We start from the raw sequence: 21943 nt of genomic DNA on the forward strand, positions 1-21943 counted from the left end.
TGTGCCAGGAAAAGACTGCACTATTTCAGAGTCTGACTTCACAATTTCTCACTTACAATATATGAACTGTCTTTTTTTTCTGAAATGCAATGCCAATATACTCTAAGAATCATCTTCCAGAGTACTTGGGCACAAGTATTTGTCATGTGCAACTGCCTGCTAGAATGTGAAATATAGTTAATCCTGCTGACTTTTCACTGTAAACGTAAGGCATGAGATATTTCCATTGCATTGCTAAAATGTTATGGTACGTCAGCAAGATCATAATGCTGTCAGCAGTACAGAGCACAAGAGAAGTATGAAGAAATCAAATGGTCAGAGTTTATAGATACATTTAGGGCAGACACTACACAGATGCTTTCTGCATTTCCTGTCCAGTGGTACCTCAGGTTACATACACTTCAGGTTACATATGCTTCAGGTTACAGACTCCGCTAACCCAGAAATAGTACCTCTGGTTAAGAACTTTGCTTCAGGATGAGAACAGAAATCAAGCTCCGCTGGCGTGGAGCAGTGGGAGGCCCCATTAGCTAAAGTGGTACTTCAGGTTAAGAACAGTTTCAGGTTAAGAACGAACCTCTGGAACGAATTAAGTACTTAACCCAAGGCACCACTGTATCTGTAATGTGCAGATATACAGTAAATCCTATAATGGCCAACATACACTCTGGACTTTAAAAAGGAAAAGCTCTTCTCCTTATTTTGTCTCACTTCCTTGCAACGCCAAGCACTTTCTCCAGCATCAGCACCCAACTAAGGAGAGAAGGATGGTGGCGGTGGGGTGGAGAGAAAATACTGCAGGGTGGTAACCCATGGATACATTATACTTGCCTTTTGCTTTAACCTGTAAATTGATAATCCTATTGAAACATATAAGACAATGTCCCATTTATGCTCACAGAACACAGCTTCCTCTCCTCCCCATCCAGTTTTCTGCACACTCACACCAATCTGTTCCTGAAAGTTTGGAGCAGATTCTGGGGTTTTACAGGAAGCTGGAGGGAGGAAAGGGGAAGTCAAAAGAGGTTTCATGAAAAGCATTCAAGAAACATGTTTGTTTTCACCAGTTATAGATTACCTTATTATAATTTTTGTGGTCATAATTGTGTTTTGCAGAACTATGCTAATCTTATTCCTGGAGCTACTGTTGGAAAACTCCAGATGGATTCTGGAAATGTTCTCCAGTTGATCATTGATGCATATAAGGTATGAATATATATGAATGCATATCAGGAATAATAATAATGGTAGTAGTAGTAGTAGTAGTAGTAGTAGTTCTGAATGCCGGTGGAAACTTAGTGATTTAGTGCAAATAAAAATTTGGTCACACTCTTTTTTTGGTGTGTGAAACATTTGTTATGCACAGATGTCAAACAAAGAAACCACACAGAGAAAAGTTCCAGAATCAAAAAAAGATGTAATAGAAAAATTCAAGAATTATATTATTGATGAACAGTTTGCCTTGCTTTAGCTATGTGATTATTATGCCCCTTACTGCCACCCAAGACTTCTTAAGTAGAATGCAGTCAGTAAATTATGGTTTTGACAATATTTGTCAAATATATAAGCTCCTATTTGACTGATGCCCCCAATGCTCTCAAAGCAGTGTACAATAAAGTAATTAAAACACAGTAATAGTTTTTTTAGGGTGTGTGTTTTAATGGTGTAGCTTTCCCTGTGTTTCTGTCCACATTTAGCCAGTGAGAAAGATAAAACTGGAAAAATATATATTGCAAACAGTCAGAGTCATTTGCTTAGATTATAAGCAGAGTTCATAGCTCCATCTATAAGCATGTGCTTTCGCTTACTATTCTTTATTCGGCTGCTTGCAACTTTGAATAATCTTATTTCATTTCATATTCCATACTTTCCTAGGAAATGGAAAGTTCCAGGCAACTTATGAGATCACTTTCCTTTGGAGCAGAAAGTACTTGTGGTGTTTTCATAATACCCATTATGTACAGATGTATAACAAAACAAGTAGAGGTGTGCATGGCAACCGATATGCGTGACAGGAATGTAGGAATCCACCTTATACCAAGTCAAACCATTGTTTCATCTAGCTCAGTATTGTTGACACTTACTGTCAGTGGCTCTTGAAGGGTTCAGGCAAGAGTCTCTCCTAGCCCTACCCTACCTGCACATGCCAGGAATGGGATCTAATACAAATTATGAGCTTTATCCCTTTCCCTAAAATACAGCCTTAAAACTCAATTCCTACCAAGTACTAAACTCATATACATCTAACTAAGCCATTAAAATAAGAAACAAGTATTTTTATCTTTTCTCCATCCCTGACAGAAGAGTGTGACAATTTTTAGAAGCCTAGAGTATGTAAATGTGACTTTAGGAATCGCTACTTTGAATGATCAGGTCACACCAACTCTGCTGTGAGAAAATACTTACATAGGATTCTTTTCACAAAGGTATATAAACAATGATTTCTATACCAGATCTCTTTTATAAAACTAAAATAAAGTAGAAAATTTGCAACCGTGGTTAGAATTGGGTTTGCAAACTGTAGTTTGGTTTAACTATGGTTAGTGAAAATGCTGATGCTGATGTAATACCAAACATCAGGGATGCCAACCTGAATTAAATGTTGAGGGGCAGGTAAGCCCCACCCACATAACTGATCACATGACATGGCATATGCACACAATTTGTGGTGGCCAGAGGGAACTCGGTCCCTAGAAGTTGGCTCCTATGCCAATCATAGTGTTAATGGAAAAGGGAATGGTACCATAAGAAGGAAGGAGGATGATACTGTGTGAACCCATGGGGTGCTTGCTCTTGATTGCCTGACTGTGCTGTGCTTCCATCACAACAGGATAATATATTTAATTTCACTTCACTGCCAAATGTAATTCTTACTACAAAAATATTGGCGCTCTTTCCCCTGCCCCCATTCTGCCACCCCATGTCACCAGCAGTACTATGTAATTCAGTAATGTATTTGTCCCAAGAAAAATAACCTCACCATTCCGCCTCAGTGTGCTCATAAGGGGGGGGGGGGAGGAATCATAATTGTCATTTGCCCTCAGAAGGATAATCATGCTGAAGTTTCTTGAGTCCTTGGATTTCTGCCACAATTTTAAAGTGGAAAGCTCTAAGTTATTATTATTCACAGATGTGTTGGCTTTTAAATTCTTCAGAGGAAGTGAGCATATGAGAGAGCTGTCAAAATATTTGTTGTAAGACGTTCTCCTATTCCCTTCCAACGTAAGTCACAGCCTCCAGCGAGCATGTCAGTACGTGCCTTGAGAGGTTAAAAACTGCAAAAAATAAATAAATCTGAAGTGATGTTTTGTGTCTTCAAAGCAGACATTTTAGTCAAAGTCTATGTGAAGTAAAGACTGGCGCTGGAACACAAAGTTATTAAATAAGACCACACGGAAACCTCTTTACCAGCAGTTGACTCTCTTTAGCAGTTAATATATACAAGACTGAAGAGAAGTAAGTTAAACTGCAAACACAGGTTTTGCATATTTCAGCTATAAAATGAAATGTTGCAAGACTCGCTGAGCAACATTTTCCTATTGCATGCTTGCTCATGTATCTTAGAAACCTTCAAGGCTTTCACCTGAGGGTCACTAAGATCATTCAGGCATAATTCATTTAAATTCAACCTAGTGTTCATCCATTGTCTTTTCTCACTGTAACAGCAAATAAATTACATTTGGAAGTTAACTTTGCCCACTCTGAATGTTTGCAATGTGACCAGGGCTAGAAGAAAATTCTTTATGAAGGTAAAGGCATAACAGATCAGCCTGCGATTAGAATCACCCAGATTTCAGACACTGAAAAAATTGTATTATCAATCTTTATTTCAGAGAATAAGAGGTTTGCTGAGTTGGAAGGGACCCTAAGGGTCATCTACTCCAGCCCCCTGCAATGCAGGAATCTCACTCTGCTAAAGCACCCATGACAGATGGTCATTCAACCTCTGCTTAAAAACCTCCAAGGAAGAGAGTCCACAACCTCCCAGAGAGACTGTTCTACTGTCGAACAACTCTTATTGTCAGAACGTTTATCCTAACATTTAGTCAGAATCTCCTTTCTTGTAACTTGAAGCCATTGGTTTGAGTCCTACCCTCCAGAGCATTTCTCAAGCGGAAGATGCCATTGCACACCTCAAGCTATTTTCACAATCAGTTACTCTTTCAGACTAAATTAATAGATATCCTCCTACCTAATCCAAAGCTCTTTTCAGTCATTCATTCAAACAGAAGCAATAGACAAGGGATTCATCACCCGCAACCTACCCATTTTCCTGCAAATGTCTGTAAGGGGACGAGGGTACCAATCAGAAAATTTGGTTCAGACTTTGATTTTGTACTTCTGAAAATAGCCCAGCCTCAAATTGGGGCTGCCCAATTTGGTACAGGCCCAAATTTGAACCCCATTAAGAAAAACAAAACTTCATGCCTACCCCATTCACTAATGATTTTTACAAGGCAACTTAAAACATCTCTTTTTACAGGCATTTGGGTGAGCACTGCAGGCTGCTTGAGTTTATTTTAAATTGCAGCTGAAATATCTTAGTGGCAAAGTTGTTTTTATTGGCATTTTGAATTTTGATGTTTTTTAGACGTGTTGTGCACTGCCCTGAGATCCTTTGGGACAAAAGGCAGTCTATAGGGAAAAAATGGTACATAAATAATTAAAAACATAATACAGCATAAAAACGTGAGTGAGAGAGATTAAAACCATCTTAAAACTTAAATGGGTTTTAATTCATTTCTGAAGTTTTTAAAATTAAATTTCCCAAAATTTCACACATAAATTTCAATACATAACAAAAACTTTTTTTTTACTTCCCACCCCTTTTTTCATTGTGTTTCTGTTTCTCTCCCTCTGCTGCACACTGTCTTCTATCTCTTAAACCTTAATAAAACTACTATAATCTTCAATACCTTCTGTTGCTCATAGTTCAAATCCTGTTTGCAAAAAACTTAAATGAGTTTTAAAAGTCCTGGGAAAATAAAAAAAAAAGATATTCAGTGGGTACTGAAATGATGTCAAATGAAGTTCCATGTGAGACCCTCTCTGTGGAAGGCATTCCACATACTGAGAAGACCCTCTCTTCCACAACCACCTGCTGAACTTCACTTGGCAGGGCAACTTGGAAAAGCGCCTCCCAAGATGTTAGTTTCCCAAATGAAATTACATTGTTCCAATCATTATGTCCTTTAAGGCACTCCGGTCAGAAATCGAGCTGGAGGTGTTGGGAGACACAGACGGGGTAAACCTTGCTTTCACTGCTATTTGTAACAACAACACTGCTTTTCCACACCAAAGGAAATGCTCTCACATTCAAGTGGGAGAGGTGGTAAGTAGGTTCTGATTTCATAAATCATGTTTCTCATTGTAAATCTGATTATAACCTGATTCTAAGGAATAGTCAAGGTGTGTAGCAGCCTTCCCCAACCTGGTGCCTTCCAGATGTTGTGGGCTACAACTCATATCAGCTGAGAGTTGTTATGAAGCCCCTATTCCCCTCACAGAGCTGCAATTCACAGAGTTCCCTGTGAAGTCCTGCATGCAGAATGTTTTGCACAGTCCTCGGAGCTCAGGGTCAGAGAATTCCGACATTGGACTGAGCTGGAATTGACTTAATGCTGTAACAGAATTTTCTTTTCTTTGCCTCCAGTTATAGCTTTCTTCTTTTTAAAAAAGAAAAAGAAAAAAGAGTTCTCCTACTGGATATTATGTTAAATTGATTTTAAAATTGCATAAAAGTGAATGCTTCCTTCTTGTGTTTTCCATTGTGTGCAGCGCAATGTTTATGCATGTTTGCTCAGATGTAAGTCCCCAAGCAATTGCTTATTCCTTGCAAAAAATGTACTTATGATTGTGTTGTATGGGGCTTACTTCGAAGTAGACATGCCAAAGTTTGTACTGTTGTTGTTATTATTTAAATTTATATACTGCTTAATACTTAAGCCAGTCTCTAAGCAGTTTACAAAATAACAAATACAACATGTATATAATAACAAACAATAAAACCAAAGAAACTACATTACAATGCAATAAAACAATGAATTTTCGCCAAGCCAAAGACAGCATCACATGGTAAAACATCTTTAGTCAGGGATTTCATTCTCTTTCTGCTTCCCATCAGCTGCATTTGGGGGGGAAATGGATTCTAATCTGTGTAAGCTCATGCTCTAATAAAATAACTATCCAATAAAATAGTTCTGTTAGTTCAAAGATGTTTGACTGCACAATACAACTTCTCCTCTCTCCACTTACCGCCCCATCCCCTAAATCCGTTCTGGAATTCCCGAAAACCCTCCAAAGCAGATTTAGGTAGGGCATGGGAACACATAGGGAAAGGAGAGGGAAGGGAAGTTCTGTTACATGAACAGAAATCCTTGCACTAATGGAACTACTCTCTTGAATACTTAGAGTTTGCTGATTTTGTTAGCTTATATTTTTAATATTTGTTCTTTTGCGTTTTTGTACACTGCAGCAATGAATGGTTAAATACAGATGCCCCTCCTCCTTTCCTAGGTCAGTTTCAATGTGACTTTAAGCCTGTCTGCTTGTGGGAAAAGTCCAAAGAACGTCATAATAAAGCCGGTGGGCTTGAATGAAGTTCTGGAAATTGAGATCCAGTCAGAATGCAGCTGCAATTGTCAGAAAGAAGCTGAAATGAACAGCTTCAAGTGCAATGGCGGACATGGTTATTTTGAATGTGGGGTGTGCACCTGCAACCCAGGCTACATGGGTCCTCACTGTGAATGTGGTGAAAAAGACTCACTGAGTACAGGTTCCTGCAAAAGTTCTCCAGAGGAAACCTCTTGTAGTGGAAGAGGTGACTGCTTTTGTGGACAGTGCATTTGCCACCCATCGGCATATGGACATATTTATGGATCATTTTGTGAATGTGACAATTTCTCTTGTGGGAGATTTAGAGGACTGCTATGTGCAGGTAAGTCCACTGCAAACTGCCATTTTTTAAAATTATAAATAATAGAATAGAAGTTGGCAATTGAATATATGCTCTATTTCAAAAACAGTATTCCAGTATAAGCAGTATTCAAGTTTAAAACAGTATCCATTTAAAAATTCACATTGATTGTTCTTAACATGGTGGTTCAAGGAGCTCTTGCAGACTACTGTTGCAGTCCTAAACTAGGGTTGCCATGTGTCCTCTTTTTCGAGGACACATCCTCTTTTTCAGGGGTAACATTTCTGTCCAGGTAGTTTTTTAAAAAAAATTGCCAAAATGTCTCTGACTATACTTTCTGGTTGAGTCATAGACATAACTGCTGGTTGAAGACTTGCTTTCCTCTTCTCTTCTCCTGCCCCCCACCCCAGCAATATATTCCAGCTGCTATAGCCTCCCTATAGTAGGGGGATTTAAAATGAGAGTCATCATAGCACCCTCTTTTTTGCTCTTCAGAATATCGCAACCCTATGACCTAAACACATTTACTAAGATGTAAGCCCCATGTGACATACTTCTGAATAAACACACTTAGGATTGGCATTGTCAGGGAGTTTGTCTGTGAAACATCAACCCTTCGCACCTAAAAATCTAGCTCAGTACTTTGCCATTTTAGCTGGTCCCAATGAAAGTGCTACAATACTATAGCAGCTATCTGAATTTCTTCAAATTATATTAATTCTTGGATTTATCATCCCCAAACTCCACGGTCAACATTTGAGGCAGCTTTGTGGGGATTAAGAGGGAAAGGTTGCAAATGACAGAGATATTTGAGGGGCATAATGATTGATCGAATTATTCTGGGCTTTGAGACCTTGGCTTGGGGGAGAACAGAAATCAAAACAAGAACTAACCTCCATGACTTTCCTTAGGCAACGGCTACTGTGACTGTGGTCAGTGTAGATGCCACAGTGGCTGGACGGGTGAATACTGTAACTGCACCACTGACACCAATAGCTGTGCTTCTGCTGACGGCACAATCTGCAGTGGGAGAGGTGAATGCATGTGTGGAAAATGTGTGTGCACAAATCCCGGGGTTTCAGGAAGCACGTGTGAAAAATACTCACCCTATGCCGACCCTTGCACTTCTAAACGGTAAATTATACGCCTTTAAATGTCTGGAAATGTCTCTTTCTGTCGCATGTCCAAAAGTATAGCAATATTTCAAGGGTGCTGAGTTTGTGTCTGGTGTATTTCCTGTATTTCCTGATATAAAAGGAGCGGGTGGCGCTGTGGTCTAAATCACTAAGTCTCTTGGGCTTGCTGATCGGAGGGTTGGCAGTTCGAATCAGCACGATGGGGTGAACTCCTGCTGCTTTGTCCCAGCTTCTGCCAACCTAGCAGTTCGAAAGCACGCCTGTGAAAGTAGATAAATAGGCACCACTGTGGCATGAAGGTAAACAGCATTTCCCTGCACTCTGGCTTCTGTCACAGTGTTCCGTCACGCCAGAAGTGGTTTAGTTATGCTGGCCACATGACCCGGAAACCTGTCTGTGGACAAACGACGGCTCCCTCGGCCTGAAGCGAGATGAGAGCCGCACCCCATAGTTGCCTTTGACTGGACTTAACTGTTTGGGGTCCTTTACCTTTACCTGTTACCTTTTATTTCCTAATATATTTTTCTTACTTTCAATGTCCTGTTATTGTTGTTGTTGTTGCTGCTGCTGCTGCTGCTGCTTTTTATGCTGGTATTCACTGGTAGAGTACCAGCACTTCTCTCTTTTTACTCTCCTTTTATTCAATTTCTATCCCACCAGTCCTCCCAAAGGAGCCCAGGGTGGCAAACACCACAGTGGGGGAAGCAACAATTAAAATAAAAATTAGTCACTACTGTTGCTGTGCCATGGTTTGGATTGCAACATCAAGGCAATGCCCCATATAATGGCTTTTGCAAGCAGAGTGGTCATTGTGACCTGTGTGAAACACGTATTTGCTGGCAGAATTACTCATAGGATCAAGTTGCACTCCTTGAACTCTAGTTCAAGTTATCGTTAGATTAGTCATTTTTCTGGTAGGTTGTATGAAAATACATGTAAATTTCTTTCATGAATGTCATTTATTACGTTCTTTAACTAGGAAGCTCAGACCTGGCTTCAATTGCAGATGAATAATGAACAACCTTTCCACTAACTTGTGTGGGTGTTAGATCAATTCAGATATGTTTTTTCTTTGTGCATAATTCTTCAATGAATTTAATTATGCCATTTCTAGCCATCAGTTAAATCAACAAACACATTTAATTTTAACTAATATTTTCATTTGTACCTTTTAAGATATGTGACTAATATGCTAGCGACTTCCATTAAGAGAAGAAACAGGGTTTCTTTTTCTTTCTTCCCTTTTATCATGATGCTACACTTGGGGTCTATTAGGAACCCAGTTTTGATTATGACTAAAGGCTAAAGTCATAGGCCATACCCGACCCAAAGTCAGGCACACTTTAGTCCCTTGGATTTTAATGAGGTTTAAGTAGTTAAAATTATACATTGCACCTGCAGCCTTTATCTATATGTCAAGTCGAAATTATATATCCCATTCTAGAGCAAATTTCTGTTCTACAACAATAGTCTGCATAAACAAGCAAAAAAACCCAAAAAAACCATAATGAAAACCAAGGCATTTTTTAGTAACTATTTATTTCTTGGGTGCCATGGTCTCAAGTTGTTAAGGGCTTTATCAGATGCATACCTAGGCCCCCTTGCACCCTTGGCAAGGAGCTGTATTGATGCCCTTCCCACCACTTGCACCCTTGGAGTCCTGCTGTGGAGGTGCCCAGAAGAGACTACATGCCTCACCCTTCCGCCCAGAGCAGCAGAAGAGCAGCAGCGAGGAAGCATGTGGATGGGCAGGTGGGCTCCTAGTCACTCCAGGTTGGAGTGGAGAGGCATGATTTTTGCAACCCCCAAGTCTGTGCCCTTGGCAGGTGACAGTCTGGGTATGCCCTTGGGCTTTATAGACCAATAGCTACAACTGGCCTCATAGTGGCCAGTGCAGATCCTGTAACACAACTGTTATATGCTGGCAATCAATCACTCCAGTTAGCAATCTTGCCACCACATTCAGCTGCAGCCTCTGGACTAAGCCTAAGGAAAGCTCTGTAGAGAGCACATAATGCTAATCAAGCCTCAGGTTTACTCAAGGTTTTCATTGATGTTGTACATCAGAGCTTTCCAGACCCTTCATGTTAAGCTAACCCTTTTCCAGCCCTGGGAGGAGTGTGGGGAGTGCTTGCGTGACACATCTACACACTGCAGCCAACACACTAATATGTCACAACACACAGTTTGAAAGCTGCTGCACATGGATAATGTTGCCCTCTTGTGTTTTATATCCAATGAGAGCTTAAATAAGGAAGGGGGAAGTGCAGGAAAAGACTTAACTGCAGGATATTTCTTCAGAGTTTTTAAATGCAATACACATAACACTGCTAAGTACTACTTATTGACCCATGTAGATCTTTTGTAAGTTACTTTTGAAAATGAACACTACATATGTATTCCCTTTTGTTCCTGGTGCCTTGTAAATGACAGAGATTGATGAGCTGTTGAATCATTTTTTCTCAGGAGCTGCGTAGAATGCTATTTAGCTTCTAATGATCAGTCTCAGGAAGAGTGCGCTGAGAAATGTAAATTGGTTGATGCGACTGTCAGTAGTGGAGAAGGTATGTAGTACATTTATTTATTTAAATGTATTGCTTAGGCACCGTTGGTTGTAGGCTTATTTATCCCCAGTAGTATTTATTACATGCTGCTGCTTGTATTTTTCAAGTCATTCTGTTATTTTATTGTAGAAGTGAAGAATCTCTGTGACCCTCCACATGTTGTGGGACTTCAGCTTCCATCAGCCTTAGCCAGCATGGCCAGTGGGCAGGAGTGATGGGAGTTATAGTCCAACAACTTCTGGAGGGCCTCAGGTTGCTCATCCCTGATCTAAGGTCTTCCTTCAGGAAGTGGGGGTAGCTTATTCAATATAAAGTATAGATTGGACTGTATGTTTTTAACTGTTAATGTGTATTTGGTTATTTTATTCTATTGTATCTTGCTCTAAGAATTCATGTCAGAAATCTTAGCATGACCTGAAAGTGTTGCTGTGCAATGCCAGGTCAATGATGAATAAAACCACTGCCATCCACGACTTGATTGTGGATGGAGGATTTGACCTGGCATGTGTGACAGAGACCTGGTTGGAGGAAGCAGATGGGCCTGTCCTTGCCGCTGCTTGCCCACCAGGTTTCTCTTACGCACAGCAACCCAGGTCATGTGGGCGGGGAGGGGGGGTTGCAGTGATTTTTAGGAAGTCACTAGCTTGCACCAGGCGTCCTACTGGGAAGATCCAGCTCTCTGAGTGCATGTTCTGGAAGTTGGGCAATAGGGGCAGTACAGGATTCCTTTTGGTGTACCGACCTCCCCGCTGCACCAAGGATTCCCTGTCCGAGCTGCTTCAGGTCGTGGCGGATTTTCTCCTGGAGACACCTAGTTTGGTTGTCCTAGGGGATTTTAACATCCATGCCGACACGACCTTACAAGGGGCTGCTCGGGACTTCGTGGAAAGCATGGCCTCCATGGGGCTGTCCCTGAATAAGTTTGGCCCAACTCATAGTCATGGACATGCCTTAGACCTGGTGTTCACCTCTAGTGACGTGGGTGATCTGACACTAAGTAAAAGTGAAACAAAAGAAGTGCCATGGTCAGATCACTTCCTGGTGCAACTGGACTTCTCTGCGACCCGTCCCCTCTGCAGGGAGGTGGGACCAATTCGGATGGTCCGCCCCCGCCACTTAATGGATCCAAATGGTTTCCAGAGAGTGGTAGGGGATGCTCTAACCCATGTTGATGGCCTTTCAGCTGATTCCCTGGTGGCCCGCTGGAATGTGGAGTTAACCAGGGCTATCGACTGTCTGGCTCCGAAGCGCCCTCTCCGATTGCATGGAGCCCGGACAGCCCCGTGGTTTTCTTCGGAGCTGAGGGCGATGAAACAATCGTTGAGACGGTTAGAGCGTCGGTGGCGGAAAACTCACTCCGAATCTGACCGGACACAGGTTAGAGCTCAACGTCGAGCCTACCAAGTGGCGATAGCGACGGCGAAGAAGACCTTCTTCACCGCCTCTATTGCATCTGCAGAAAATAGTAGCAGGAGACTCTTTCAGGTGGTTCGCAACTTAACGGAACCACCTTTACCACCGGGGCCTTGTAAAGACCCCAAGATCTCCTGCAATGATTTTGCAAAGTTTTTTGCAGATAAAATCACTCATATTCGGAAGGAGCTAGACACCACCGTGGGAGCAGGGCCGGGGCGGGAGAGTGCTGGAGCTCTGTCTGGTCAAGTTGCATGGAATCAATTTCAATCCGTTACCCCCGAGGATGTGGACAGGCTGCTTGGACGCGTGAAACCAACCACCTGTCTCCTTGATCCTTGCCCATCCTGGCTAATAAAAGCTAGCCGGGAAGGACTGGGCGATGGGCTCTGCGGGGTGGTGAATGCTTCCCTCTGTGAGGGAACATTCCCAGATCTGCTGAAAGAGGCGGTCATTAAACCGCTTCTTAAAAAACCATCTTTAGACCCGGCCAGTATGGCCAACTATCGCCCAGTCTCAAATCTTCCATTCTTGGGCAAGGTGATTGAGCGCGTGGTTGCTGAACAACTCCAGGCACGCCTGGAGGATGCGGACCATTTGGATCCCTTCCAATCGGGATTCAGGCCTCACCATGGGACTGAAACTGCCTTGGTCGCGCTGGTTGATGATCTCCGGCGAGCTAGGGACAAAGGTGAGAGTTGTTTCCTGGTTCTGCTGGATCTCTCAGCGGCCTTTGATACAATCGACCATAACATCCTTCTGGACCGTCTAGAGGGGCTGGGAGCTGGGGGCACTGTTATACAGTGGTTTCGCTCCTTCCTCCTGGGCCGTGTTCAGAAAGTGGTGGTGGGGGATGAGTGTTCAGACCCCTGGGCCCTCACTTGTGGGGTGCCTCAGGGTTCCGTCCTCTCCCCCATGCTTTTTAACATCTATATGAAGCCGCTGGGAGAGATCATCAGGAGGTTTGGACTGGGTGTCCATCAATATGCAGATGATACCCAGCTCTACCTCTCTTTTAAATCAGAACCAGTGAAGGCGGTGAAGGTCCTGTGTGAGTGCCTGGAGGCGGTTGGAGGATGGATGGCGGTTAATGGATTGAAGTTGAATCCTGACAAGACAGAAGTACTGTTTTTGGGGGACAGGAGGCGGGCTGGTGTGGAGGACTCCCTGGTCCTGAATGGGGTAACTGTGCCCCTGAAGGACCAGGTGCGCAGCCTGGGAGTCATTTTGGACTCACAGCTGTCCATGGAGGCGCAGGTCAATTCTGTATCCAGGGCAGCTGTCTACCAACTCCACCTGGTACGCAGGCTGAGACCCTACCTGCCCGCGGACTGTCTCGCCAGAGTGGTGCATGCTCTTGTTATCTCCCGCTTGGACTACTGCAATGCGCTCTACGTGGGGCTACCTTTGAAGGTGACTCGGAAACTACAACTAATCCAGAATGCGGCAGCTAGACTGGTGACTGGGGGCGGCCGCCGAGACCACATAACACCGGTCTTGAAAGACCTACATTGGCTCCCAGTACGTTTCCGAGCACAATTCAAAGTGTTGGTGTTGACCTTTAAAGCCCTAAACGGCTTCGGCCCAGTATACCTGAAGGAGCGTCTCCACCCCCATCGTTCTGCCCGGACACTGAGGTCCAGCTCCGAGGGCCTCCTGGCGGTTCCCTCATTGCGAGAAGCAAAGCTACAGGGAACCAGGCAGAGGGCCTTCTCGGTAGTGGCGCCCGCCCTGTGGAACGCCCTCCCAGCAGATGTCAAAGCGATAAATAACTACCTGACATTTAGAAGACATCTTAAGGCAGCCCTGTTCAGGGAAGTTTTTAATCTGTGATATTTTACTGTATTCTTTGTTTCTATGGAAGCCGCCCAGAGTGGCTGGGGAAACCCAGCCAGATGGGCGGGGTACAAATAATAAATTATTATTATTATTATTATTATTAGCATTAAATATATAATATTTTAGACGTATACATAGGATAAATACATCTGGCATATGACTTATATGTCTACCTGATTTAGTGTGCAGAGAGTAAATTCTGGTGTTCAAGGCCAAATGTTTACGCAACTAAATGTATGCAACAAATTCATTATGCTGACAACAGAACTGATTATCTCAGTTTACAGCAATGTGATCCAATGTGAAGGAAGATAAAAAGAGTAGATGTTTATGGGCTTTGTTTGCAAAATAAAGAAATGCTGAGAACAGATGAGCTCCCTGACACTAGCACTAGTCAAACAGAAAAGTGCTACAACAATTTCAGGTTCAGGGCTGGCAATGTTTTAGCAGGCACTCCTGTGCCTTTCTTTTAACTGCAACTTGATGCAGGGAAATGTACCATATGAAGCTTTTAAAATCTATTTTGCTCTGAGGCTGGCACTGCCCCTTACCCAGAACTGTTTAGCAGCAGAAGGTGGTGACCTCATCTGCCTACAGACAATATTCTTTATCTCACACAATGATTTCTGTGCTACAAAAAGTATCACCTGCTAAATTTGTTAAAGGTACAGGAGAAGGCCCCTTCTTGAAAGAAATTTCACCTTTCATCCTCAAACTTGGATAGGAATTGTTAAATTCTTTAAAGCAGGAAGAGAGGCTATTTCTCTTTCCGGTTTACAAACCAGACTCATTGTTGACCCCAGTGGCAGAACTGATGTCAAATAGCTGACCAAGAAATAGAGCATCTCTAAATGGGGGGGGGGGCGGAATGAGACTCATTCTTTTTATCTATTCCATGAAGTCATTTGTCAACTCTATTCCCACCCACAACAAATATGAATAACAGACAAAACTGTAGTTCTTGAGATCAAGTAAGATCATCTGGGGTGCTGTAAACACTTCACAGACATGACCTCACAGATATAATAATTAGGTCAAACACCTAAATGAGGCGTTTTTAGTAGATCAGCATCTTGACGATGGTTGCCCCAAATTGCTAAGAACAAACCAAAGGCTTTTCAGATAGAAACAATAAACTGATGTTTACATTCTGTACCAACATCATTATTATAATTTTTTTTAAAAAAATGCAATAGTATATTTCTTGGTAGCAGAGAATTGGGTGAAGGGAAGCAAAGCAAAGCACTGTACAAGGATCCCTATACATGTGAGAATTTGTGCAGAGGATTTCTTTTACATACATTGAAGGCACATGGTTTCCCCTAAAGAATCCTGAGAACTGTAGCTTAAGTGTGCACCCTTACACTACAGTTCAAAGATTCTTTAGGGGAAGCCATGTGCTTTCAGTGTGCTGGGTATGCAGCCTTAGTGGAACGAAAACTCTGCTTACTTTCCATGAATCCACCACAATTTCAGCAAGACTAATAGCTAACATGCTATTCCAGTGCTATGATGAGGGAAGCGCATATGCGCAACCTAACTCATAACGCTTGTGGGGAGAAGCATTCTCTTGCCATTTTTCTGCATTGGTATGGGAAGAGCCTGTCTTCACCTAGGCCTCATTTAGGCCCAGAGAATGGTCATACATGGGCATTCAACTTTTTCAAAGTTGTAGGGTTTTCAGTTACAATTATACCCACCTTATTATCTTTGCCTTGTCCTTCCCTCCTTCTATCCTCTGCCCCACTGTCAAGATATGCACAGCAATTATATGCATTTTACTTGGAAGCAAACCCATTGAAGTTCAATGGAAGTTACTACGAAATAAGTACTTATAAATAAGGTTGTTTGGAGGGCAAGCGGAATCTTTCAGCAAACTGTTTGTTTCTGCCAATTACACCAATATGGTACTTTACATGGTGTGGCTATGGATTTCAGAGGAACTTCCATGAGGACTATTATTACTGTTTTTTTGAAAATAGTTTGTGGATTGTAGACTTGACATTTAGCACCTGTAGGTACATTAAAGTGAACTGATTCATATTCCATTGTTCTTCCTTTTCGTGGTCAGTCACAGTTCCTCACACAAAACCCATGCCTTCTAGGCTCTTGAAGGGGCATAAACTTTTTCCTATTTAGGTGAAAACATTTTTTTGCAGAATCATATTAAATGCACAGAGGCAAATACAAATAGGAAAATCTTAGGTTAATCTTAGATTCATTTTTATCTATTTTTCAGTGAGCAACATTAGAATTCTCCAAAAGCTTCAGTTCTTTTCATAATGTTTTTTTTAATCACTATTGAAATGCACTTTACCTTAATCTTTATAACAACATTCTGGAAGCAATATGCGGCAGCTCCTTTGAAAAGGATCAGTATCCTTCCTTTCTTTTTCTGAGAAGTGAACATGCTATGCATTGAAACACAGTCTAGACATACTACCAGTAGCAAAAAAACAAAGAGAACATATTATTTACTTTGTACTATAATCAGGGCTATTATATTACCTAAATAGCTGTGACATCTCTCTTGGAAGTATTTCCAATTCATTGAATTTCAAATTACAGCAGACTTGGTGGGTGCTCTTGATGGTCAATGCAGATTGACAACACCTGGACCTTCTCAACTGAAACCTAAGTGCAAAGTGTAACAAAAACGGGGAAGGCGGAACCCTTTTAGTGGTAGAAGTATTGTGTGAAATTCTTTTAAGTATTTTAGCTTCCTTCCTTAGTGCCTGTTGAAAACAGCCTTGTGATATAAATCCTTTAATCTGCATGGTTACTGCATGATGAATGGTTTTTGACCTGAAAAAAGTGTTTTCCCCCACAGATATCATGGAAGATAAATTTGTTCCTTGTTTGTTACTTGGAGAAAATGAATGTGCTATCACATTTCAAATGGCAGTTGATGAACAGGGGAAAACAACCATTCGTAGCATAAATCAAAAAGGTAGGCAACTTGGGTTTGGTAAATAATTTCTTACATACACTACTAACAAGTATATATATTTTTAAAAGTTGGCCTGGAAATTTGGATTGGATCCTGAGAACTGCAGGGAGGAGGACGCTCTCAGAAGGGGTTTTTACCATTTTCCATTCCTATCCTTTCTACTATCTGCCTGAAAATGCTCTCACATTTTCCTATGCTGAGGTTGGGGGCAGTGGAGAGCAAATTGGCCAAAATCGAACAGCTGCATCATGTGCAAGTGGAGCTCAACCATATTTTGGGTAACACTCTCTGGAAATGCTCCATTCCACCAGTGGAAGACTTGGGGCTCTCAAATTTCAGTGGCACCTTGTGCAACGCAAAAAAATTCAGTGCAGCCCACCTCTCATGTTCTGTTGTAGTAGTGTCACCACACCACTCACAGTGCCCTAAAACTGCCTCTGAAATTTCCGCAGTGTTCAGGAGAATCCACTGACCCCCCAACCAAAGAAGCTTCTCAGGGGTACAGGGAGCTGAAGAGGAGGTCCAGTTTTCAGTCTTGAAGCCAATAAGTTATAGAGAGACTGTTCTTCAATGAGCTAAGAAAGTGCACCTAAGATATTCATTTCTTACACAACCATTGATAAGAAGCAATATGGAAAAGAAACCAGCCTGGCTGACAATGCTAAGTTTATTATCAGCTATGTATCATCTGATTTACTGTGGATGCTCCCAAAGTTTGTCCTATTCATTTGAATGATAGGTGGAGCTCCACATGTGCATTCCTTCATGCATGCAGAATTTCCTCATGAAATGAAGTGAATGAGGCAGCCAGCATACATAACATCCCTTGTTGTTTCACTGGGATCTGGGTTAGGATGCCAGTCTTTACATGAAAAGCATACAGAACTAAACCACTCAGAGCATCTTTTCAAATGTGTAGCCTAATTTGTAACCATATATGTGGGTTTTCCTTTCTTTTTACAGCCTGTCCACAACCTCCAAATATTACAATGATTGTGCTGGGTCTTTCGATTGCTATCTCCCTCACTGGGGTTGTCTTGCTTTGCATATGGAAACTGTTTGTTTCATTTCATGACCGCAAAGAAGTTGCTAATTTTGAAGCAGAGAGATCGAAGGCCAAATGGCAAACAGTACGTAAAATTTCATAGTTCTTTACTTTATTCAGTTGTGAAATGGCAGCTGCCACATGTTTTGGGTAGATTTTGTGTTTCAAGAAAAACTGAATGTTCTGCAGTGTACTCCACTGACTCACTAAGACATACCTGAACATAGTGGCATTAAAATTGTTGAAATGTCTAAAATAAGGATATTTCAGAATACTCAAGGAAACATCATAGTTCTTTCCTGAAAGTATCTAAAGTAAGGAGTAAATATACCAGTATTCACATCTGAAGATCAATTTGGCCCAGGCAGAACTTATTAACATCTATATAGAAGGCAGCATGCAACAAAGGCGTGTGCTGCTTTCAACCTAGTAGATGTCTGACTCCTCATGAAATGTCACCCCCTGGGTTTACTTCCAAATGGAAGTGTACCACCATATCTGAGAGGGACAGAAGCACATACAGTTTCTCTAGTTCTGTGTTGCAGCTTACTGGCAAACTTCCCTGCCCATTTCTTGAGTGTGTAGAGGCAGGCTCTCCCTGGCCAAACTGCTAAGGGCAAGTGGTAATGGCATTATGGCTGAGGAGATTCAGTCCTCACCCCAAACCCCAGTAGCTTCATATGGAGAATCTGTGTTCCACCCCTCTGCCTCCACTCCTCCACTCCTACAGATGTTGTTGCGCTCTCACCATCCCTGACCATTGGCCATGCTGACTGGGGCTGATGGAGGTTCTCTATCCCTGCTTAATGGCGTCCTCCTCATGCAAGGAATTCCAGTGTGTGCATCTTACTAATTGGCTTTGAGGTAACAATTAAATTTTAAAGCCCAGTATCACACTGGATAGCCAACAACCTATGCTGCGCTTTTCTCTACCTAAGCCCCACAATCTATAAGAGAGGCTATGTCTTGTGATGCTAGAAGCTAGATAGAGTTTCTGAGGTAAAAGGAACAATGCACGTATAGAACATAGTGAAGTATGACATGTGAAAAGCCTTTTCCACCAGGAAGAACAATGCTTGTAGCACTATCAAATTAAATTGCCATTAATAGGAAGAGCTTGTAATTTGTTTTATCATTGATGCTCCATGAACAAGCAATTAAGAGCAGGAGGAATGAATTGCTTGACACCACAATCCCATTCAGTGGAGTTACTTTGTTATATACAAGCACAAATTTAGTTAGAGATTGCATTTTTTAGCACAGGACAACTAATATAGTATACTACTAATTCTATGTGAAATAGACTAACTTGTTTCTGTTATACTTCTGCAGAAATAGAAACTAAATAGGATCATCATGACCCTTCGATAGCCTAAGTTATTTCTTGGGAAATATACAAAATATTTTACTTCAGTTGTTTGCATTTTTCATTTAACATCAGATTTAAGTACAGATCTATTTATTAACTGTTTTTGTTAAAAAAACCAAATGCAGTAAAAAAAAAAAGCCACAGAATCAAATATGAAGTAGTTTACTGAATACAATTTTCCCTCTCTTTTCTAGGGAATAAACCCATTGTACAGAGGCTCAACAACAACATTTAAAAATGTTACATACAGGCAAAAGGAAAGACAACCCGGATCTGCTGCGGATATATTTTAGCACCCTGAATGATTTTGGGGGTGGAAGGGGAATAGTTTGAAAAAATGTTACATTTACTAAATTTGTTCAAAATTTATTATTAATATGCTATAGTGGTACAATAGTTTAGGATGACAGAATATGTGCTTTTCATGGTTGGAAGACCTGTAGTCATAGCTTAATTTGATCTATGAGAACTCATTTTCTGTATCAGAATTCAGAACTGGATGTGAAGTAACCAAAATGCTGAAGAGGCTGCAGTTCCACAGGCACATACTTCCACATGTGGCGGGAATGTCCCAAAATCCAACCCTTCTGGACAACAGTCCTACAACAAATAAGCAAAGTAACTAAACAGCTATTAGAAGTCATCCCAGAACTGGCCCTACTAAACATCTTCCAAGATAATAATTCCCATGCGCACTATAAACCCACCTACTCTCAGCAGCCAGAAACATCATAGCCAGATGCTGGAGAGACCTGTCAAGAGTAAACTGGTGTCACTGCCTGAAACCAAACCTCTCTTAGGATGCACTGTGTTCTGAAGTGTACACACAGAGATTGTGCATATGGAAACTTCCCTACTCACCTCAACAAAGATGGCAGCTATGTTCATTCCTTTGCAAATCACTTCAGAAAGCAGATCATTATAAAAAATACACGTGAGCCATCTCAATAAAATGCTGCATGTTCATTAATCATTGCATTTGTGTCCAAATGACAAAACAGAATGTAGCTTTACTCATAAGCAGTAATAGTCATGGAAGATGTTAGTTGCCACTTTTTTGAGGCATGATTCCTATGCTGTTAATAGCCACATGACATAAACTCAAGATTTTAACACTACTGCTTTCAAAACCTGTTGAATTTCTTTCTCTGATGTGGACGTTAAAGCTCTGACATGGTGAAAGATTCCAGTACTAAAAGTAATCAGACTTAGGAAAGGTTTCTGTGTTTGGCTAATAAAATTCCCCACAACTAAGGCTGCAATGTTAAATAGACTTACAGTGCAATCCTATAGATCTCTACTCAGAAGGAAGCCTCACTTACTGCATATAAATATGTATAGGATTGTCCTGCTACTAGGATGTAAATCCTATTGCACAAAATAGAACTTACATTTGCTTTAAAATGTTGTTTTGTATATGTAGTTATACAAAAAAGTCTTTTTGCAGAGTGCCTCTTGCATTTTAGAAGGTGAGAGAAAAGATGGAGGGTTTAGCTGGCTTGTAAGCGGGGTGTCTTTTTTTTTTTTTTACCATGAAGTGGTATTTGATTTTTTTTTCTCCCAGAGCAAACTTTCACTATGTTATTCATAGTATGAATGTACTTGGTGAAGACACTGGAAATGTCTGAACAGTTATGTTTCGTGAAATAGTTTTGACCCAAGGCTGGACCTTAAATGAGGCCAAAACTACATTTTACTCATTGGATTCCCTTGGGCATTTTGTTACGAGGTTTTTTTTAATATGTAAATATTGTGTGAATGGCATGCATTAAATTTAAAAAAAATTAAAAACCTGACATTTTAAGTAGTTTTTCTTTTCTTTTTAAAATGTTAATATGTAAGCAGAATTGTTCTGATCAAGCACTTTTGCACAGGTTTTCAGATTCTATAACAAGTCAAATATCCTGGGCGTGGTTATGACCCATAAAGATTATAATTTGTGTGTGCCATGTGTCACAACATTTGGTACTGATTCCTGCTGTTTGTAAGTAACTCGGGTTGGTTAAAGCAGAGTTCCGTGCCCAGCGGAAGGATGAGGAGTACGTGCTGCATACTCTTGGTTGCTTTATTTACAGTTCAAAGCAGTTATATTACAGAAAGACATCTTGCCTCTGCCGGAGCAGAAAAGCATCCTCTCTCCTCGACAGCTTGGAGAGAAAAAAAAAACACAGTGAAAAACAGGAAACCAGTGTACGTCACATCCAGTCTCCCTTTCCCGTGAGAAACTCCAACAGTACAGTACAGACTGTGGAATGTAAACACCTGTCTCGTGACAAGCCCTTTCGCTGCACAGTGAAGGAAAACAGAAACCAACATCCTCCCCCTTTCTGTGAACATCACTGGGCAGCGTGTTCGTACAATATCAGTACAAACCCAACTTCTGCACATAGGTACAGTGTTGATCCCTTGATACAATCTTGGATAATACATCAGCAGGAATTTTATTACCTGGCATATAGGACACCGTTACGAGTCCCTTCTGAATACATTCCCTAGCATGCTGCAATTTTAATTGCAAGTGCTTCGTGCTTTGCTTACAACCTTCAGACTTCAGCAAAGCCAAACATGCTTTGTTGTCCTGGTAAACCTGGATTGGACATTTGACAGGAATTTTCATATCTTTGCACAATTGTATCAACCATTCACAATCCTTAAGTGAATAAGACAGTGCATTCAGTTCAGCTTCACAAGTACTTAAGCTAACTGTTGTT

General features: G+C 41.3%; 1 protein-coding gene across 8 annotated transcripts in view; it reads left to right on the forward strand.

Annotated features, from left to right (window-relative positions):
• Positions 1–21028, forward strand: part of ITGB6 (integrin subunit beta 6) — a 71014-nt gene extending 49986 nt beyond the window's left edge. For all 8 annotated transcript variants that reach the window (XM_083408129.1, XM_083408131.1, XM_083408127.1 and 5 more), the window contains 8 exons: positions 1117–1206; positions 5198–5332; positions 6517–6937; positions 7828–8050; positions 10519–10616; positions 16699–16818; positions 17782–17948; positions 19427–21028. In XM_083408129.1, the coding sequence (XP_083264255.1) occupies positions 1117–1206; positions 5198–5332; positions 6517–6937; positions 7828–8050; positions 10519–10616; positions 16699–16818; positions 17782–17948; positions 19427–19525 (1353 nt within the window). In that variant the 3' untranslated portion in view covers positions 19526–21028. The remainder of the gene's footprint in view (positions 1–1116; positions 1207–5197; positions 5333–6516; positions 6938–7827; positions 8051–10518; positions 10617–16698; positions 16819–17781; positions 17949–19426) is intronic.
• The last annotated feature ends 915 nt before the right edge of the window (positions 21029–21943 follow it).

Source organism: Podarcis tiliguerta (genome assembly GCF_965153285.1).
Source record: "Podarcis tiliguerta genome assembly, chromosome: 1".
NCBI classification, from domain to species: Eukaryota; Metazoa; Chordata; class Lepidosauria; order Squamata; family Lacertidae; genus Podarcis; species Podarcis tiliguerta.